Source organism: Tenrec ecaudatus, chromosome 1, assembly GCF_050624435.1.
Source record: "Tenrec ecaudatus isolate mTenEca1 chromosome 1, mTenEca1.hap1, whole genome shotgun sequence".
Lineage (NCBI taxonomy): Eukaryota > Metazoa > Chordata > Mammalia > Afrosoricida > Tenrecidae > Tenrec > Tenrec ecaudatus.
This window is the reverse complement of record NC_134530.1, coordinates 67171489-67191767: the sequence shown is the minus strand read 5'-3', so window position 1 is coordinate 67191767 and position 20279 is coordinate 67171489. Positions and strand designations below refer to the sequence as shown.

Here is a 20279-nt window from a genome sequence, read left to right as displayed (position 1 = left end):
GCCTCCGGTTCCCAGGTCTCAGCAGGAGCAGCTAAACCAGTCAGCAAGGGGATTAAGAAGCTTTGTGCCTTCAGGTTAATGCCAGGTCTGGGCTGTCTCCACCTCCCCACCAGGCCCCCTGTGGGCCTGCAGCCAGTATGGCAACTGCCTTGGGGGGGGGGCCCAGATCACAAACAGACCCCCACAGTTGTCTCCAGCTTGACCTGCCCTGTTCATGATATACACAGCCCCCTGGGGCCCAGGGACCCCTCCTCCCCAGCCCCCCAACTCCCAGCCCCACCCCTCAACTCGGTCTCCAGAACTGGTCTCAGACCCCCTGCTAAAAAGTCCTCCCTGATGCCTGTCACTACCCTTACCTGCTGCAAACTGCGATCCCTTCTCCTTTCTGTCCCAAAGCCCCGGTGGACAGAGCCCACAAGGGTCAGATCAGCCGGGAAAGAGTCAAGTCCACTATCCCAGGCTGGCACTTGGGGCGGGATGAGAATTTCAGGGCTTGTGAATCAGGTGCCTAATGGGGTTTTCCTGGGCACAGAGGCTCTGAGGTCATGTAGGGTCACTCCTCCCCACCCCTCCCTCCTCTGTCCCTGAAAGCTGGGACAGGGTTGCCCACCTGGGCTACGAGTGAGTCCCGCCTCCCACCCCCAGGGGGCTGGGTCTGAGCCCTGCTGGGGACCCAGCAGGGCTGGGACTGCTGCTGTGGGCGGGCCCCTGGCCTTTTCCAGCCCCTAGGCCTCCCCCTGCATTCTGGAACCCAGAGAGGCTGCTGCTGCTGCTACTGCTGCTCCCCTGCTCTGCCTCTGATCAGCCCCATCCCCCTGGCCTTGCACCTGTCATGAGCTCAGCCCTCTCAGGGACCCTGGACCAGCTCTGAGCCCTGGGACCCCTAGCCCCCTCCCCTGGGCCATGGCCAACTCGGGACTCCAGCTCCTGGGCTACTTCCTGGCCCTGGGGGGCTGGGTGGGCATCATCGCCAGCACGGCCCTGCCGCAGTGGAAGCAGTCGTCGTATGCCGGCGATGCCATCATCACGGCCGTGGGCCTCTACGAGGGGCTCTGGATGTCCTGCGCCTCCCAGAGCACCGGGCAAGTGCAGTGCAAGCTCTACGACTCGCTGCTCGCCCTGGACGGTAGGCCGCGGGGCCAGGGTCTGGGGGCGCCAGCCACCCCAAATGGTGGGCTCTGCTGACTGCGAGTGGGTGGGACACCGGTACAAGGAAGTCTGGAAAGAGCTCTCCCCACAGCGTGCGGCAGCTCCAGGCTCCGCCCCTGCACTAACACCTTCGTGTAGATTCCAAACCCAGGCCAGCTTGGCACCCATGGGCCTGGCAGCCATCAGCTGAATCCCTGCTCTGTGGCTCTAACCTGGTCAGGTCCCTAAGCCTCTTTGTGTCCCCTGCCCCATCTGTGAGGGGCACGAAGACTTTCCCAACACAGGGGGAGGTTGAATGAGAAGAGTGTTTGGCACTGAGTGAAGACGCTGTCTTTTGCCTCTCCGGATGCAGACACACACATGGATACACAGTCCTGTCGGCCGACAGACAGACACACACACACACACACACACACACACACACAGACACAGCTTCTCACCAGTCCTGTCGGCTGGGACACACGCGCGCGCACACACACACCCCACCCCACCCCTGGTCTGGGGAGGCTGAGCCCTCCATCCTGCCCATGGGCCTAGTGGACTCTGAAGCCAGGGCTGCTGTCACATGCCCCGGGCACACCACATGGCTCACGGGCAGGCGTGTGGCAGGCTGGACTAGGTACCGCAAGGAGAAGCGGGGAAGGGGATGGGAGTCAGCTGGGCCTATGGAGGAGTGGGCCCAGCTACTTGGGGCAGGGGGTGGGTGGAGAGAGCAAGCCAGCCCCTGAGGGAGCCGCTAGGCCAGAAGGCATCCGAAGAGAGAGCTGACACGGCCGGCACTTGTCTTCACTTGGGAGGGAGGGAGATTGTGAAGGGGACCCTCACCTCTCCTACACACACACACACACATAGGTCTGTCCTCCCAGGACAGGACTGCACACCCAGGGGCCCTCACACCTGCTGGCTGGGATCCTGCTCAGGGGCTGTGTGTGTGTGTGTGTGTGTGGGGTGGCTGCTCAAACCAAGACCCTCAGGTGCCCCCCCACTCCCGTCCCAGGTCACATCCAGTCCGCACGGGCACTGATGGTGGTGGCCGTGCTCCTGGGCTTCGTGGCCATGGTGCTTAGTGTGGTCGGCATGAAGTGCACTCGGGTCGGAGACAGCAACCCCATCGCCAAGGGCCGCGTGGCGGTCTCCGGGGGCGCCCTCTTCCTCCTGGCTGGTGAGTGGCCCTGACTCCTCCCCTGGGGCCATGGCAGGGGGCCAGGGCAGAGCAGAGCTGAGCCCCCACCCCACCTCCCCTGTCCTTAGGCCTCTGCACCCTGACTGCCGTCTCCTGGTATGCCACCCTGGTGACCCAGGAGTTCTTCAACCCGAGCACACCTGTCAATGCCAGGTGGGTGCCAGGGCTTGGCTTGGGCTGGGGGGCGGCGGGGACAGGGGAAACCTCCGCTGTGCCTTGTCCGGCTGCCCTCTAAGAGCCAGCCCGGCACAGGACAATTGCAGGGCTGTGAGCAGCTAACTCTGCAAGGCGGAGGCCCGCAGTGGGCACGCAGGAGCGGCAGGAGCTCCCCGAGGGCTTGAGAGGTGAGGGGGAGGCACCCTGGTTCGGCAGGTCCTAGCTGTGGAGCCTGGGCAAGTTCCTTCAGCTTTCTGTGCCAGCAGGGGAGATGCATTGGGCACTCCGCTCAGTGCCTTCCCCCCCCCACCCACCCCGTGGCTTCCTGCAGGGGGCAGCAGTCACTGCTGAAGGTGACAGGTTGCAGCCACCAGAGCCCAGGGCGCCTGGGGAAGAACCCAGCCCAGGGAGGCCATGGGTTGTTCCTGGGTGGAAAGCAGTCTGCAGCCCCTCGGGGCCGTGCTGTGCAGCAGCAGGAGGGGAGGGACAAGCCCAGTCAGGGCAGAAGTCTCCACTTGTGAGAGGGCATGGGGCCAGGCAGGGAAGTGGAGGAACGGGTTGAGATACTCCTCTGGGCCCTGCAAGGAGCAGAGGGTGGAAGAGCCCCAGCCCGGCATCCCAGCAGGGCCAGGGGTGGAGAGGCGGACAGGAAAGAGGCTGGCCTGTGGCCGCAGGATGGGGAGAGCAGCAGGAACCCTCCCCTGTGCAGGGCGCCCAGGAGTCAGGAGCTCCCCACGGAGCCAGAGAAGCCAGGCAGCGCCTGAGTGTGAGCATTCTGGGGCCAGCACAGAGGAGGAGTCTGGGGGTGGGGTTATCACAGACAGAGAGCCCTCAAGAGATATCATTTGAACTAGGTCCTGAAGGTGAAGGAGCTCAGCAGATGTACAAATGAGGAGACACCCCCGAAGGGAGGCAGTGGGCTGGAGTAGTCAGAAGAAGGAGAGCCAGGGAGGGGCAAAGGTGCCAGGAAGGCCAGCAGGACCCTGGGAGCAAGAGCCCGGAGTACAGATTGAGGCGGGCAGGGGGTGAGGGGTGAGGGCCTTCAGGGAGCCTTGAGAGGAGGAGGATGCAGGGAGTTCTCTGCACCTCCCTGGCCAGATTTCACCTCTCCCTGCCCGCCACCAGCCTGATGAGGTGTTCCCAGACTGGGGCAAGGGTAGACAAGGAGCAGGGCCTCCTGGGCCTGCGTCACTGTGAGGTGTCGCTAGGCCGGGGCAGGGAGAGGAAGAGGGCTGAGCCCTCCCCCGGACATAGCTAGAGGCTGGAGAAGCCCCCATCCCCAGTACCCCTCTTACCCTGCCCGCCCTCCTGAATGAGGAACAGGACCCTGAGGGGACCAGAGAGGGAGGACTGGTGTACCTTCCCCTCAGAGCAGCCATACCTGACGGCATCCTCCCCACCCTTCCAGGTACGAATTTGGCCCGGCCCTGTTCGTGGGATGGGCCTCTGCTGGCCTGGCCATGCTCGGGGGCTCCTTTCTCTGCTGCACGTGTCCGGAGCCCGAGCGATCCAACAGCAGCCCACAGCCCTACCGGCCAGGGCCCTCGGCTGCTGCCCGAGAGTACGTCTGAGCCCCGCCTGTCTGGGTCTCCCGCTCAGTGGCCTGCTCGCCCAGCACTCAGCTGGAGCCAGTGGGGTGCAGGGTGAACACCCCTCTCCGCCCAAGCACAGCCTGAGGCTCTGAGTAGCTGTCTCCCACACAGACTCCCGCCCTGAAAGCCAAAACCCAGCCCCAGACCCTCAGAGATGGCAAGTGGCATGAGCCCAGGTGCATGCAGGTCATTACCCCTGCCCACTCAGGGCACCATGTGGACAGGCTCACTCGCATGGCATCAGCCCAGGGGCCATCCCCATCTCCCCATATACTTGCTCACTTACAGGATAGCATGAGCATCTGCTAGGTGCCAGCCTGGGGACACACTAGACGACCAGAGGGCCTTTAGTGTCCAGCACCTTGTGGTGAACAGAGCCTTACCTCCTTGGTCCTCACCGATCCATGCTCAGCAACCCAGGGAGAAGGCAATGAGGGGGTGTGTGAATGTCTCTACATTTTTTTTTTTTTGAATGTCTCTACATTGAAGACGGCCAAGAGACTTGCCCTGGTCCCTCAGGTTCAGAGTTCAGGTTCAGTCCCTCCAGTATGCTCTGCACTGCCATGCACACCAGAGGGCTAGGGCAGACCACATCACCTAGGAATGAGCCCCAGGCAGGGCAGGGTCAAGATGGACCTAGCTGGCCAGCCTGTGTCTGGGACTGGGTGCCAAAGCCCTGCCTCCCCCCCAGGGCCGCTGTTGCTCACCCCACTAACCAGCTCTCTCTCTTTTGACTTTCAGACCAGTTGTTAAATTGTCTGCTCCCGTCAAGGGCCCCCTGGGTGTGTAAGGTCCTGGCCCTGTCCCCCTGCCACACCTAGACTGTTTGGTCTCTGGTGGAAAGAGAAGCGAGCATCCAGCGAGTGTATCTGGTGTCCTGTGGTCTGTCCACATGGTGTGGGCCCTTGGGCATAATGATGGGGAGACTGTGGTGGGGGTGAGTGGGCTTCAGCGAACACTCAAATCTCAGCCAGGAGAAGCTACTTGGCTTTGAACTGGAACTCCTGGCCTGCTCCAAGGCCCAGCGCAGCCCTGGGAGCAAGCGGCCTGGAGACACAGCCCTGTCCCAGCTCCTTGGGTCTGCTCTTGGGAGACCTGCTAAAGGGTGAGGCCATCCTTGGGCGAACTTCCAGCCACGGGCTCGGGGCCAAAGTTGACTGCAGTTGGATATCAAACTCATTGACATCCAATCTATCCAACTCCATGGAGGAGCTTACTAAGGGGAGATAGGACTGGAGAAAGTTCGTTAGGATTCTCAGACATCAGGACTGCCCTGTCAAGGTCTGACACACCCAGCTCTGCCCCTACCACTGCCCACCTCGCCACCCTGGCTGATTTTATCAGACCCTGAGCAAGAGTGGAGAGGAAAAGGTCTAAGCAGTGTGCTAGGGCTTGAAATTCAGGCTCCAGCCCCTAAAGAGAGAAGGGGAAAAGGCCCCAGGCAGCCCAAGACCAGGACCCTTCATTCTCTGTCTCCCCCAACCAGAGCTACAGGCCTTTCCACACATGCCAGTCTGCTCCCATCCCAATGTCCTCTCCGGAGTCTCTGCTCCCCCACCCCCACCCAACTGCACAACAAAACTCCTGGAACGAGCTGTCCACACTGGCCCTCTTCCCTGGGCCCCCTCACCCTCCTCTGCCCCTTCTAGTGACTGTATCACACTCCAAGTCACCAGTCTGCAGGCCACAGCTCAGCCTTGTCCCTCAGCTTGACTCTGAGAGGGGATGTGGCCGTGATAAAGTCAGGCAAGAAAAAGTCTGTAGACTCCGAGGCCAGGAGGGGAGGAGAGAAGCAAGCAGAGCCAGCTGCTGTTGGACTGGCCCCTGGGTCCCATGACCTGCCAGGCTCAGGACATCTGCAAGGGCACCCAGACACCGTCATCTGGCCTCTGGCCTTAGGGCTTGGTTCAAAATAGTGCTATCAGAGACTTGACCCTGGAATCATGAACGGAAAAGCAAATAGAAGCCTCTATGGGTCCCCAGGGCTAAATTGCAGTGCATCTCAATGCTGGTTGTCCATTAGAATCACCTGGGTACTCATGCCAGGCTCTCCCCAGACGAGGATTCTGACTTAGCTGGTGGGGGAATTGGCCTGGGCCCCTGCATTCCTGGAAGCTCCCCGAGTGACTGTACTGGTGGTCTATATGGAGGCTAGCCCCATGAAGCCTAAAGCCCACGGCTATGGGGAACCTCTTCTTTTCCTAGTCTGAGGGAGTCTGTATACAAGGGATGTCTGTATACTTCTTGCCGCTGCGGAGACCAGGCTGTTCTGAGGTGACCTCATCTGTCCTTCCAATAAATGTCCCTTTTGCTTAAACAGTGTTGAACTTGAGTCCTGTCATAACACACCCCCAACAGAAGCCTAGTGTGTAGAGTTTGGAACCAAAACACTGTATGCGGCAGAGATAGCCTCTGCTCCACGGTCCTGGTCAAGTAGGAGTGAGACAATGGGGCCAGGAGGATCTTCCCAGCGTCGGCTGGGTACCACACGCCCTGCCATTTGGTCTCAAAGCAGTTGGCTAGGAAACCATCCACTGTCTGTCTGCTGGGCTTCCGGCTCCACTAGAAGCTTGGGACTTGGTAGAAAAAAAGAAACCATCAGGATAGAATGTGTTGGCATCTTCCTGTGGACTCCAGTAAGGAACGGAGGACCAAGGGTTGCCTGTCCCTCTGTTCAAGGAAGCCCTTCTGACTGTACCCAGAGACTGGAGACACAGCGAGTCAGAGAACCACACACCTTGCTGAGCTGCGTAGCCCAACCCACAGGCTGGGGTAAACAGGAGTAAGTCACAATAGGAACGCAGTTAGACAGCATCGCGCCTCGTGACGTCAGTCCGGTGCAAAAGGGCAGAGCGACTGTAAGGGTCTTTCTGATGTATATAAGATTAGGAGGGAGAAAATGTAACAGAAAGCCATCGTTGTTAGTAGCTAAGGGGGGTAGTCTCTGCTTAGGAGGCATGTGAGTTTTCATGAATGGCAGAGGGTGATTGGGGAAAGGGATATTGGGAAGGGTTGTGTCCCTTGAATAGTGTAGCACGTTCACTGAATTGTACACGTAGAAATGGCTGGAGAGGCGGCTGCTTTGTTTTGCATGTTCTCACTACAATGAAAAAAGCAGTGAGATATTGGAATTAGGAAGATGTCTGTCTGGTCCCCCATAGGCCTCCCCTTGAGAACACACACACACACACACACACACACACACACACACACACACACACAGGCCTCCCCTTGAAAACACACACACACACACGCACACGCACACACACACCACCCCACTCTCTTAAATGTCTACATCAAGGTCACCTGGGCTGCCAACCAGAGGCAGGGCCAATTTTCCAGAACCCCTGGCCAGGCGCTTGTTTATTGTCCCGGCCTTGGGCAGAGATGCAGGAAGGTAGGGCTCAGACTCAAAGGGCATGTTTTTAGAGCTTTGGTCATTGTTTGTTAGCAAACAGAATTCCCCAAGACTGAGATGAGCGGCCCACAGCACGAGTTTTAGGAAATGCCCTCAGTTCCAGAGGAAAGCCCCAGCCCCCCAGCAGACAGCCACAGGGGGGGTGGGGTGAAGTGGACTGAATCTGCCCTGGGGTAGCTGGGTGGGGAGCACATTTACTGCCTAGGAAGATCAGAGCATGTTATCTCAGAGAAAGGTGTAAAGGTTGAGTATTAGATGATATCAAGGAAGTACGGTTATCTGTTCTGAGGTGCACCTTGAAATTACAGAACGGGCGTCCTTTCAAATGCTTTAAGAACAGAAAGTTTGGGGCCAGGGCAAGTTATAAAAAAAGGGTGGCAAAATGCCTATGGTGTCCGGGAGGAGGGGGGGTTGTTTATTCTACTCTTCATTCTGTGTGGATGTTTGCAACGGGGAAAAACTCACAAGATTGAAACATACCTCTAAGAGCAGCAGGTGGTATCATTTAATATTACCCCACCCCCAGCTCAATGCTATCACAAACTTCAAAGAATGAGCAATGCCTTAAGGAATGCCTTCCAATTCTATCTCCTCATGTTGTCAGGTTGAACTCATGGTGTAGTTGTAACTCACATGCATGACGACGCTCCCTGTCATCAATACTGACTCGTAGCACCCTGTAGTGCATTTCTGAGACTCTTCGCTGAAAGCCGTGTTTCTTCTGGTCCCTCAACAGGAGGTCTGCTTTAGCCCATTGTTGCCATTTCACTGAGGGTCTTCCTCGTTTTGCTGACCCGCTGGAAGATATTATCAAGGAGAATATCCTTCTCCAGACACTGGCCCTCCTGGGAACACACTTCACTCACTTCCCAGTAGTATGCTGGCTGTGCTTCTAAGAGACTTGTTAGTGGCTCTGGCGGTCCTCCAACAACACAATCCATCAATTCTTCCTTGATCTTCCTTTTTCACTGTCTAGCTTTTGCATGGAGATTCCAAGACTGAAAAGACTGTGTCTTGGTTCCGGTGCACACAATTTTGCTCTCCAAGTGACCTATTTTTAACCCTTTAGAGATCCTTTGCAACTTATTGGTCTAAAACCATCTGATTCCTTGACTGCTGCTTCCATGGGCACTGATGGTGGATCCAAGCAGAACAAAGCCCTTAACAGCTGCAGTGTTTTCTCCAATGATCATTAGTCAATTATGGGTCATAGAATATGTTAATATTTTGTTCAATTTAAGATAACATTGCAGGCAATTTTACTCTATCTAACCCTGAGAAACAGGGAATGAACAAATGGCTGCTGGGAAGGCGAATACTAGTGCAGACACCCTTGTATTCACTTTCACCACTGGTTTCTCTTCCTCTCTTGAACCCACCTGGCAAAACCCTGCCTTGAAGCAGTATCATGGTGCCAAATGGGCCACCAAGCAACCTGGCAATTCAATCGGATTTCCTTACTACATTCATTTATGCTTTCTCCAAAACAATTATTTTATGATCTTAAACTACCAACATCTTTCCCCTTTTCGTTTGCATTTCAAGAACCACCCAAAATGTCTTTTTAAAACTGACATTTTATCAAATCAATGAACGGTTTTTGAGAGAACTGGTGTTATTGGATTGAGACTTAATATCCACAAACACAAAAGACTCCCTCCACCTTCATCCACATCTTTCAGTACAATTTTGCCAACTTCCTCCACATTTGTTAGATGTATCCCTAAAGACTTTCCTTGAAACTACCACAGAAAGATAATAGTTGTACCATGGCATAGTCTATTATTGTTATAATACATAACTGCAACTATCAGTCAGTTACCATGAGTTACTCTTCCCTGATTCTTGTCTTTATTGATTTATACTTGTATCTGACAGCACTGCTCAAGCCACCAGTACGCTGTGCACTAGAAACCACGACAGTCATTCCAGTTGTTCCTCATTGTCAAAGGGACACAAAGGTGGGACGCAATGCGGTCCCAGTCCTGACCACTCTCTCCTTTACCTAGTTGGCTTCAGTCACACGGCTCTTCTTATCACGGAACATACATAAGCTCAAAGAACCAGCTTCAAGGTTAAGCATCAGAAACCAGATGAACAAACCCTGGCTACTGCTGCTACTGTGCTCTAAAGCAGTGCGCCTGTACAGTAGTGACATCAACATGGGCACAGTTCATTGTCAACCTCAGCTCTAAACCTGCATCCTGGCTACAAGAACTTCCTGGGTTGCCTACTCCTCCCAACTGCAGAGCAACAGAACCTAAGACAAGCTGTTTTTTAGTGTATATGCAGTCTTGCTGCTAGGAATAGCGGCAAGACTAGCGGAAGAACACAGCCGTCTAATCAAAAGCTGTGGCCTAGAACTTTCTCTGCTAGTGGAGGCTGGTAGCGGAGTTTCCCTCCCTGGCCTGAGTACACCATACCTTTAGCTGTTCTACTCACCCGTGGGCACAATGTGGCACTTGACTGTGTCTGTCCCTAAGGAGGGATTGGAGTCTCAGCTGTGCCTCAGGGGCGGTGCATGCAGAACACCTTGTGTTGGCTACAGGAAATGACTTGCTGGCCACCTGCTGGTGAAGGCGACCTTGCTTGCCTGTGTATGTGGCTTTCGTTGTTGACCTCAGCCCCTGACTCGACAGCTTGGTGCAGAAAGCAGGGTTGCTTAACAGGTGATACCATGGTCTGGAGCTGAGCTCAGGTCCCTTTACTCAAGAGGGGCATAAATGGCATATGAACGCCCTCCCTGCTCCCTGAAATGAGCTGGTGTGGTGGGTGAAGGCAGAGACTTGAGTCTTAAGAGGTGCGGAAACTACACCCTAGCTACTGGCTGTTCTCACGTCCTCCCCTCTCCCCTTACACACAGTGCCTCAGGGGTTATGGAAGTTGGAGACTGCATGCAGGAAGCTCTACCCAGTCGGGGTTACTTGTAGGCTCCAAAGCAGACCGACATTCACTCAAAATAGAACACATGGTGGCATTGCGGAATGTGAAACTGTTAGATGGGGCTCTTTTCCTGAAATAAGCTGAAAAACAGATTTGGGCAAAAGCAGAATTTCATGCCTAGTGCCAGACCCAGATGTCTCAAGTTTAACGGCATAGTCTGGAGACGCTTACTACGGACTTGTACTGCTTTAGATGTCTGGAAACAAGAAAACTGCATTTCCAACTGTTAGGAATTTCCCCCTGAAAAACTGCTCAAGAAACTCCCAGGAAAGGACGTAGGCACCTGGCTTTGTGATCCTGTGCCCACCAATAAGCCATCTACAATCCTGTCTCCACTGGCCCTGGAAGCTTTCATTCCTCAAAGAAATCCACCTCCCTTCCCATTTTGTCTAAGCTGTTGTTTCCTGGCCTATCAAGGAGAGCAGTACAGAGAATCTACTGCACCATGCCACTTTGGGGTTAAGTGACAAGGTGGTGCCAGCAACTCCTACTGACAAAGGCCCAGGAGACAGAAACCTGGTCATGGAAATGTGCACCCAAAGGGAAGTGGGACCAACCCAAAAGCACGTTCTCCGGTTGCTGAAATAGGAGTGGAGACCGAAACTGATGGTCTTATTCCTTTTAAAAAGGGAGATAGATTACAGTCGATTCAAGATTTTCATCTACTTCAAAGGCAAGAGGATCTAACACTACATCCAGTGTCTCAGGAAGAGTAGATTGCTAGATTCTAAGACCCAAGTGACCATTACCTTGCATCTTACTGATGTACAAAATTGGTTTTGAGACCTGATGGCCTATTGACCAAGAGTGGCCTTTAAAAACATAATGGAAAAAACGAAATCTAAAAGATAATGTAACTTTTCCATGAACTCTTATGAAGTTCCTTTCCCATACATGGGAAAGTCAATAAGTACCACTATAAAATCGAGTTATTGTTTATCAATATTACCCTCTACCTAGATCTTCTGTAATCCTATCTGGGGGAATTCTGCACTCTTCAGTTTATACCACATCAAAACAGCAGTTTAGGCAACCTCAAGAAATCAAGTTGTGTTTCTATTTGCGTTTGTAGAGTCAAAAGAAATCTGAAGACACAAATTCAGGGCTGTATGATTCATGGGTTAGTTTCCCAATGAAATTTCTTGTAGGCAGTTCTTACAACTCTCAATGGTTGCCGTCTCACCAATATAGTTTCAGAACCAAACACCGCCCAAGTCCCACATCATCTCCACAGTTGTAGCTACATTAGAGCTCATTGTTGCAGCCACCTTAATCAATCTATCTCCTAAGTCTTCCCTCTCCTTCTAATTTACCAAGCATGATGTCATTTTCCAGAGGCAGGTCTTCCTGATAACATGTCTAAAGTCCTTGAGATGAGGCCTTGCTATCCCAGCTTTTTGGTTAAATCATAATAAAGTAACGAACTGTATTGACTGAACTATGCCATGTATACTTTTGTATTATTAAAGCTATTATATATATGTATATATATATTTAAAATCATTTTATTGGGGGTTCGTACAACTCATCAAAATCCATCCCTTGTGTCAAACCCATTTGTACATTTGTTGCCATCATTCTCAAAACATTTGCTTTCTACTTGAGCCTTTGCTATTAGCTTTTCCCCTCCCCCTACATGAACCCTTGGAAATTTATAAATTCCTTTGTCATGTCTTACACTGTCTGAAGTTTCCCTTCACCCACTTTTCTGTTTCCCGTCCCCCAGGGAGGAGGTAGAGCCTTGTGATCAGTTCCCCTTCTACCCCCTTCCCTCCACTCTCCCAGTATCATCACTCTCACCACTGGTCCTGATTCCCTGTTTCCAGTTCTCATCTGTACCAGTGTACATGCTCTGGTCTAGCTGTATTTGTAAGTTAGAATTGGGATCATGATAGTGGGGGGCAAGAAAGCATTTAGGAACTAGAGGAAAGTTGTATGTTTCATCAGTGCTACGCTGCACCTTGGCTGCCTCGGCATCCCCACGACCCTTCTGTAAGCGGAACTCCAGTTGCCTAAAGATGGGCTTTGGGTCCCCATTCCGCACTCCTCCCACCCTTCACAATGTAGATGATGTTTCGTTCTTTGATGCCTGATACCTGATCCCATCGACACCGTGTGATCACAGGCTGGTGTGTTTCTTCCATGTGGGCTTTGTTGCTTCTGAGCTAGATGGCCACTTGTTTATCTTCAAGCTTTTAAGACCCCAGACACTATATGTTTTGGTTACCCTATCTTCTAATGAGAACCCTGACTGTACTTTTTCTAATACAGACTTGTTCTTCTGGCAGTCTATATTTTCAGTATTCTTCACCAGCACCTTTATTCAAATGCATCAATTCTTCAGTCTTCCTTTTTCAATCGCCAAGGTTTTCCATGGCCAGCATCTCACTTAATGGAGAGAAAATGAAAACATTCCCTGTTTTCAACAGGAAACAGACAGGGCTTCCCTTTATCACCACTCTTGTTTAATATTGTCCTGAAGTCTGCCAGAAATATAATAAAGGCATCTACAGGAAAGAAACAAAACTATTTGCAGATATGATCCTATATATAGTAAACTCCAAAGATGCCATAATTTGGCAGCATAGCAAGCAAGCTATAAGATTAACAGACAGAAATCAGTTGGATTTTTGTATACTGAAGATAACACTGAAAAAGTTCTTAAAAGAACAATACCATTTACAATAATGAGACAAATTATTTAGGAATAAATCTTACCAGACAAGTAAAAGATTTATTTATACAAAGAAAACAGTGAAGGGAGACGTCAGACAGGGCAAGATATGACAAAATAATAATTTATAAATTATCAAGGGTTTATGAGGAAGGGGAAAACAGGGAGGGAAGTGGGAAAATGAGGAGCTGATGCCAGGGGCTTAAGTGGAGAGCAAATGTTTTGAGAATGATAATAAGGGCAATGAATGTACAGATGTGCTTTACAAACTGATATATGTATAGATTGTGATAAGAGTTGTATGAGCCCCTAATAAAATGTTTTTTAAAAAAGAAAAGAAAACCACATTGCATGCCTACAAGAAATCCAGACTTACACAAATGGAACAATTTGTGTAAGTTACCAGGATCCAATAGGAAACTAAATATAATGAAAATGCCATTACCATAAACACATTATAAATTCAATGCAATTCTGATCCAAATCCAGCATAATTCTTTACAAAGATGGAAGAACTAATCAACAACTTTATCTGAATAGAAAGGAAAGCAAATCAGAGTAAATAAAACACCATTAAAGAACAAAAACAAAGCAGGAGACCTTTTACTCTAAGATTTACAACTTACTACACATCCAGGGTAATCAGAGCAGCTTAATGCTGGTACAGGAGACACGAAGAGCAATGGATCACAACTGAGAACCCACAAGTACAACTAAGTCTCTACATACAGCCCTTTTTTTTCCCCCCACAACCCCTCCAGTTTTTTTTCTCCTCCTTTCTTTTTTTACATTTTATTAGGGACTCATACAACTCTTATCACAATCCACACATATACATACATCAATTGTATAAAGCACATCCATACATTCCCTGCCCCAATCATTCTCAAGGCATTTGCTCTCCACTGAAGCCCTTTGCATCAGGTCCTCTTTGTTTTTCCCCTCCCTCCCCGCTCCCCCCTCCCTCATGTGCCCTTGGTAATTTATACATCGTTATTTTGTCATATCTTGCCCTATCCGGAGTCTCCCTTCCCCCCCTTCTCTGCCGTGCGTCTCCCAGGGAAGAGGTCACATGTGGATCCTTATAATCAGTTCCCCCTTTCCAACCCACTCACCCTCCACTCACAGCCCATTTTTTGATAAAGGACTAAAACACAGTAAGTGGGAGCAAAGAGATAGTTTTTAATAAATGGTGCTGGAAAAATAGGATCTTCATTTGCTATAGAATAATACATGACCTATGCCTGTTCACACCATGTACAAAAACACTCAAAATGGATCAAAGACCTTCACTCCAGAACCATAAAGACCACCGACAACAAAAACATAGGGACAAACCTCAAGGGCCTATTACAAGATGCAAATACACAACATACTGAAACACATACACAAGTCAAAATAAGGAACCGGGGACCTTCTAAAATGAAGATTTCATCAAGAGTTAAAAAAAAACCCTTTTAATAAGAAAATATATTGAATGATGATGATGCACAGAGCTAATATAAAAAAATCTATATAAAACTCTTAACACCTCAATAAAAAAGCACAAATAACCCAATTAAAAAAATGGGCACAAAAGGCAATTTACTAAAGATGACATCCGGGTGGCCAACAACCATATGAAGAAATGCTCATATTCATTAGCAGTATGAGAAATACAAATGAAAACAACATGGGATAGGGTAACACCTCACACCGACACTCTTCACTTGATCTTATCCAAAAGGCCAAGAAGCTGAACATACTGACACCTAGCAAAACCCCAAAGTAGTAATTGCTGGCAAAGATGTGGAGAATGAAATGCTCTGACAGTGCTGGTGGGACCGTAGAACTGGACTACCACAGTGGAAATCACTATGGTACTTCCTCAAACAAATGCAAACACAACTTACCTCTGATCCTGCGATTAGGTATAGCTCCCAAAGAACCCAACATGAGCAGACATAAGCAAACATGTTTATTGCGCCATTTTCCTTAAGAGGAAAAACATGGAAGCAACCACAAGTAGATGAAATTCTTGACTTCCATCTTCCCTGATAGCTCAGCTGTGAATATCTGGGTTGCAATCCAGATGGAAGGTCTCAGTGCTTGCTATCATTTTGGAAATCTCAAAAAATGGTCTCCCACAACCTTCTGAGCGGACATTTTGGCTTGGAATGAACATGTCGAGCAGATACCCTCGGGCGCCGCTGCTGTGCTGGGGCTGTTCTCTAGACCCTACTGGTAAACCCAAGACTCAGGCCTGCCTACAGTGTTTCATGAAATCATCGTTAGCATTGCCCTTGCTTAACAGCCTGATAGATTCGTTCTGGGACCTAGCTATCTTCATGCAATTATTTTGGCACCAAAATAGAAAATACTCAAACACACGAGACCATCACATCAGTAGCTATTGCACCAATGATAATTCTATGGTCTTCCACCTATTTCCAGACTTTAATTATAGTTTCATTTGTCATGGTCAACAACATGGTTCCTCTTCTTGGCTCATTTGTGAGATCATCTGGCCCTTCCCTAAGACATTTTACATGAGACATGATTCCTGAAAACTTGCTGCGAGGCTTCAAAGATTTGGTAAGACAACCATTTGAGTTTTGTTAAAACCGTTTTATTAACCTGGACCTTAAAATCATTCCCCCACATGGTACCAAATCAGTTGTGAAAGATGGGAGAACATTTTGAACACTTGTGCAGGGATGAACCTGGAATCCTGGTTGCGGGGCTTTTTGACTTACGTAGTACACTTGCGTCATCTAGGACACCATTCATCATGGTTCCTACTACTGGATGCATCACAGGTGTTGACATTTTAGCTGTATATAACACAAATTATCACTACTGCCTGGGGAGACATCCCTCACAGCAAAACAGCAGTGCCCAGTGGGCCATGTCCGCTCCCCAATTATTTCAGGGCCACTGAATTATTCAACAAAAACAATACTGAGAAGCAAACTTCAAGGTTGGAAGTTCAAACCCACCAGGCAATGTTCAAGAGAAAGATGAAACTTTTACTCCCATAAAGATTTATAGCCCTGGAAATCTGAAGGAGCAGTTCTACGACCGAGTTGCTGAGTGAAAATCAAGCCAATGGCAGTGAGTCAGGAGTGCCATATCACTTTGTCAGTTTATTTAACTGTTTTTTCATGTCAGTTTAGCAGCACAATCTAGCCTGTGAAAAAGACCAGGAAGCTTAAGTCTCTACTACCAGACTAGTGAGGTGCTACGTACATTACTTGTGACGTACATTACTGCTGTCAACAAGGCAGTGAGCAGGCCACACAGGAGACTGATATTCAAGCTATGAACCTTTCTCTCGACCACTTTGGGATGCTCAGAAGCAATTTGTATCCACAAGGGATAACCTACAAGGTCACCAGTGCATAGGGGCAGATTTTTATAAGCGATTACTCCTAAAAGGTCTGGTCATCTATTATGCTGGTGGCATCTTCATTACAGGCCCTACGTAAGACCATGACAAATGCAGGAAGGCTGGGCCATTAAGCCGGAGTACAGTTAAGAGACATGCTTGACTAGTGTAGTTCCTGGGAGCCGCCTAGGCTGGTTGTCAAGTCACTGTTCTTGCGGCCCTGACCAATAAAAAAGGCCATTTAGTGGACCTGTTTGACTACTGCAGAGATGTGCCACATTTTGACATTCCCCTGGGGGCCACTAGTCGAGGCTATCTACAACAGGGGATGACACGAAGAGCTCCCCAGTGTGTGGTGCCAACAACTGACCACGGCATGCTAAGACACTTCATCATTCACTTTGAAGCCCATACAAGAGAATTGTGTCAATCAAGTTGCCATTATTTACTGCCACTGAGCCCATTACCATATAGTCCACCCCAATAAAGAATGGACCACTTCACAAGACTTGCTTTCTCAAATTCTGGTAATGCTCAGTCCCTCGTCAAACCTTTGCTAGAGCTGCCAATCAGACCAGCTGGGACTCCTGGATTTGAACAGAAATGACAGCGCTCTCGCCACTCCATTTCCAGCTACCAGTCAACACTGAAGACAATGCCAACAACACACTTCATGATCCTCCAAAACCAGTGTTGGAAATGCTAATGGCAGTCTGAGGGTACATGGGCCTGTTTAGGAGAAAAATGCCACCCCACTTAAGCTCCATTTTGTTGGCTTGGGTTAAGAATTACTAGGGTAGCCAAGCAGGATTGATCACCCTGCTAACATTAGATGCTATCAGGAACCAATTTTCTATTCAGTGACCCCATATAACAGACCTGCCTCATAGGGTTTTTCTCTGGAAATAGACCATCAGGCCTGTTTCCCCTGAAGTCACCAGGTGAGTTTGGACCCTTTAAGCCAGCACCTGGGAATTGTGCCACCAACAGACATTCTGTAAGTAAACATCATCGGTCAGAGCTGTGCACCATTTACTTCAGCTGTGCAGACAGGGTAGGAAGCTAGAGCGTTTCTCCCAGTGTCTTCTATCTGGGAGTCATTCTAGCCAAGTACTCCGTAACTTCCCCTGTTCTGCTAACACACGAGCACCACGCGATGCCTAACAAACTTCATTCATCTATTCCTGCTGGCTGGGAATGAAGTCCTTGACCTGAAGTATAAGAAGGGTACGACCAACTTTCATCTACAGTGCAAAGTGACTTGCTGGCCACAGTGGAACAGTGACAATATTGTCCTTTGTGCTAAATCTTAGTCAGGTTTAGGCTGGACAGAGACCATGTCACAAAAACTCTCCTCACATTTTCCTAATCACAGTTGTAAACAATTAACCTAAATTGTTGGTCTTATCATTGCCAAGGTACATATACCCCTAGCATGTGTATTTATAAATGGCATTTGTACCACAAGGGCAAGCAATGGTCTATCTATTCCATTGCACTCACCCAACTACCATATATACTCTACTACAGGCTGACCAGCCTATCAGCAAAGGCACCAAATTTTACCACAAAACTGCCTAAATGATGTGGAAAAACTCATACATGAGTATATACGGTAATTTCGAAGTCCCTAACTCTGGAGCAAAAGAGGTTAATTGGTAACATAAAAGTTGGTATTCTCAGTTCAGAAACACCTCAGAAGGCATAGCAATTTCATGGAAAATTTCCAAAACGAATCTTTGTTTACCATTTAAAGTTCTCTTGTAGTTAACCGCTATACTACTAGCTGATAGATTGCAGAGCAAAGTAAGGTCTGGTAGTCTGCTTCTGAAATGTGACAGCCTTGAAAGGCCCGTCCCGATGTACTTCACATGGGGCCATCCACAACTGCAGTCCACTCAATAACCCAGCTCCCTGGATGTGCCATCTTAGCTTACTTTACATGCTTACTGTACTTTCAGGATGATCGAGAATGGGTCTGGGGCAACACCTTCAACACATGACCATGTGCAGTGTAGATACTGTTCAGACCACGGCAATAAAGCAAACATTGCAATTAAATGACGTACATTTCCTTTGGTTTCCTAGTGCATGTTACATTTAAAGTTATGTATACACTCAAAGTTATATATATGGCCTGTATCTGTGTGCTTGGAATCATAAGGCATTTGTCAGAAGGATGCAGCCTACAGAGGTCTACTACCACTCAACCTTCCCACAGTCCAAACACTGCCTTGTACTTTACAGACGTTTCTGGCAACTGACGCTGCCTAGGTGACCGGGACAAGTTCTGGAGAATCATAAAGTGACACATTCCATGTCCCTGATAAATTTGGGAAGGCGCAGAGCTTGCCAATGGGAATGACACCCAGGTCAACTGGAGCAGACCCACTTGAAGGACTGTGGAGATTGGTTTAGGGGTGGTTCCCCAGAACTAAGCCAGGAAAACAAGTATGAGGATGGTCTTGTATTGTTCTTGAGTCATGGCAGTGTCTGCTCCCCACCTTTCTCCTCTTTGCTGCCTACGCCAAATAAAATTGGTTTGTCTATTAGAAATGTGTGATAATTTCCCCCACAACATCTGTAAGTGTGCAATCGCATTAAGTTCCTGAAACCCTGTGAATACAAAAAAACGTGACAGGGACATGAAGTGAGCACACGCTGCTGGCAAAAGGGGGCCAATCGATTTGAACAACGCGGGGTTGCTGTCCAACTTCAATTTATAAAAAAGCTTCTGCAAAGCACAAAACAAGGTGTGCATGTATTTCATAAAGACCTAAACCTCACCAAACACAGAGTTTAGCACAGGCTAAATTGCCCCTGTGAACTGAGACTAAAAGCCCCATCTTTTCTCACAAGACAACTGGTGGTTTTGAACTGTTCAACACAACCACCATGCCACCAGGGCTCCTACACAGCTCACAAGGTTAAAAATACCCTCACTAACCTCATCTTCTCTAGCAGTCTGTCACCATCTCTTTACCTTTAGTTGGCAAGAGGTTGAGCCCATGCTGACAGAGCGGAACAATTCAGCCTCCAGGAGAGACTACATGCTCTCCTCTCCACGGCTGCATCCTTAACATGAGCAACACTTTATAAACATGGGCAAATTCTTCCAATGATCTCCACAGGAACCAACACCAATTAGATGGAAACCGACAAAATCGGTTAAAAACTGCTGTCTCTGCTTAATTCTAGAATGTCACTCTCCAGGTACAGGCAGGACATAGGAATTTACTCTCAATTTAGAATTAAAATTGAAGATAAAAAATTTAGTTTAAAAAACAGAAAATAAAAATTTTCTTCCACTCAGTTCTGCAGTGAAAGATAAACCAACCTTCCAAATCAATTTGGCATGACTGAGAACGAAGCAGTGATAATGGGCAGTTTTTCTGACGAAAATTTGTCTAATTTATCATGACAGGCAAGAAAAGATAGAAACTACTGCACTTCATTTTGCTCAGATGATTATTAAGTGGACTCAGCCTGTTAACAAATTCATGCTGACTTGTAAAGATGGATTCAGAGCACCTGATAAAAATTACCTGTGTTTTTCATACATCTTCCCATTTGCCATACCCAAACCACTTAACATGCTAGTATAGATAGGACCTGACTGACGGTCAGTTCCATGCCAACAACTCTAAACTGCTTCTGACACAAGCCCCCTTTTGTTCTCATAATTACTACCTCTTACTATCTTTATAAAATTACATTGAACAGGTACAAATGAACATTTGAGAGCACCAGCAAATACTGTGCAGTACTTGTTAAAATATGGAAAAACCCAGACCGTC

The 20279-nt window shown here is 49.2% G+C and overlaps 1 protein-coding gene across 1 annotated transcript; it reads left to right on the top strand.

Moving 5' to 3' along the window:
• Window positions 1-903: 903 nt before the first annotated feature.
• CLDN19 (claudin 19) lies at window positions 904-4870 on the top strand. The gene is made up of 5 exons (XM_075539418.1): window positions 904-1126; window positions 2147-2311; window positions 2401-2485; window positions 3897-4049; window positions 4822-4870. Exons 1-5 carry the CDS (start codon window positions 904-906, stop codon window positions 4868-4870), a joined length of 675 nt encoding a protein of 224 aa, XP_075395533.1.
• Window positions 4871-20279: the final 15409 nt, after the last annotated feature.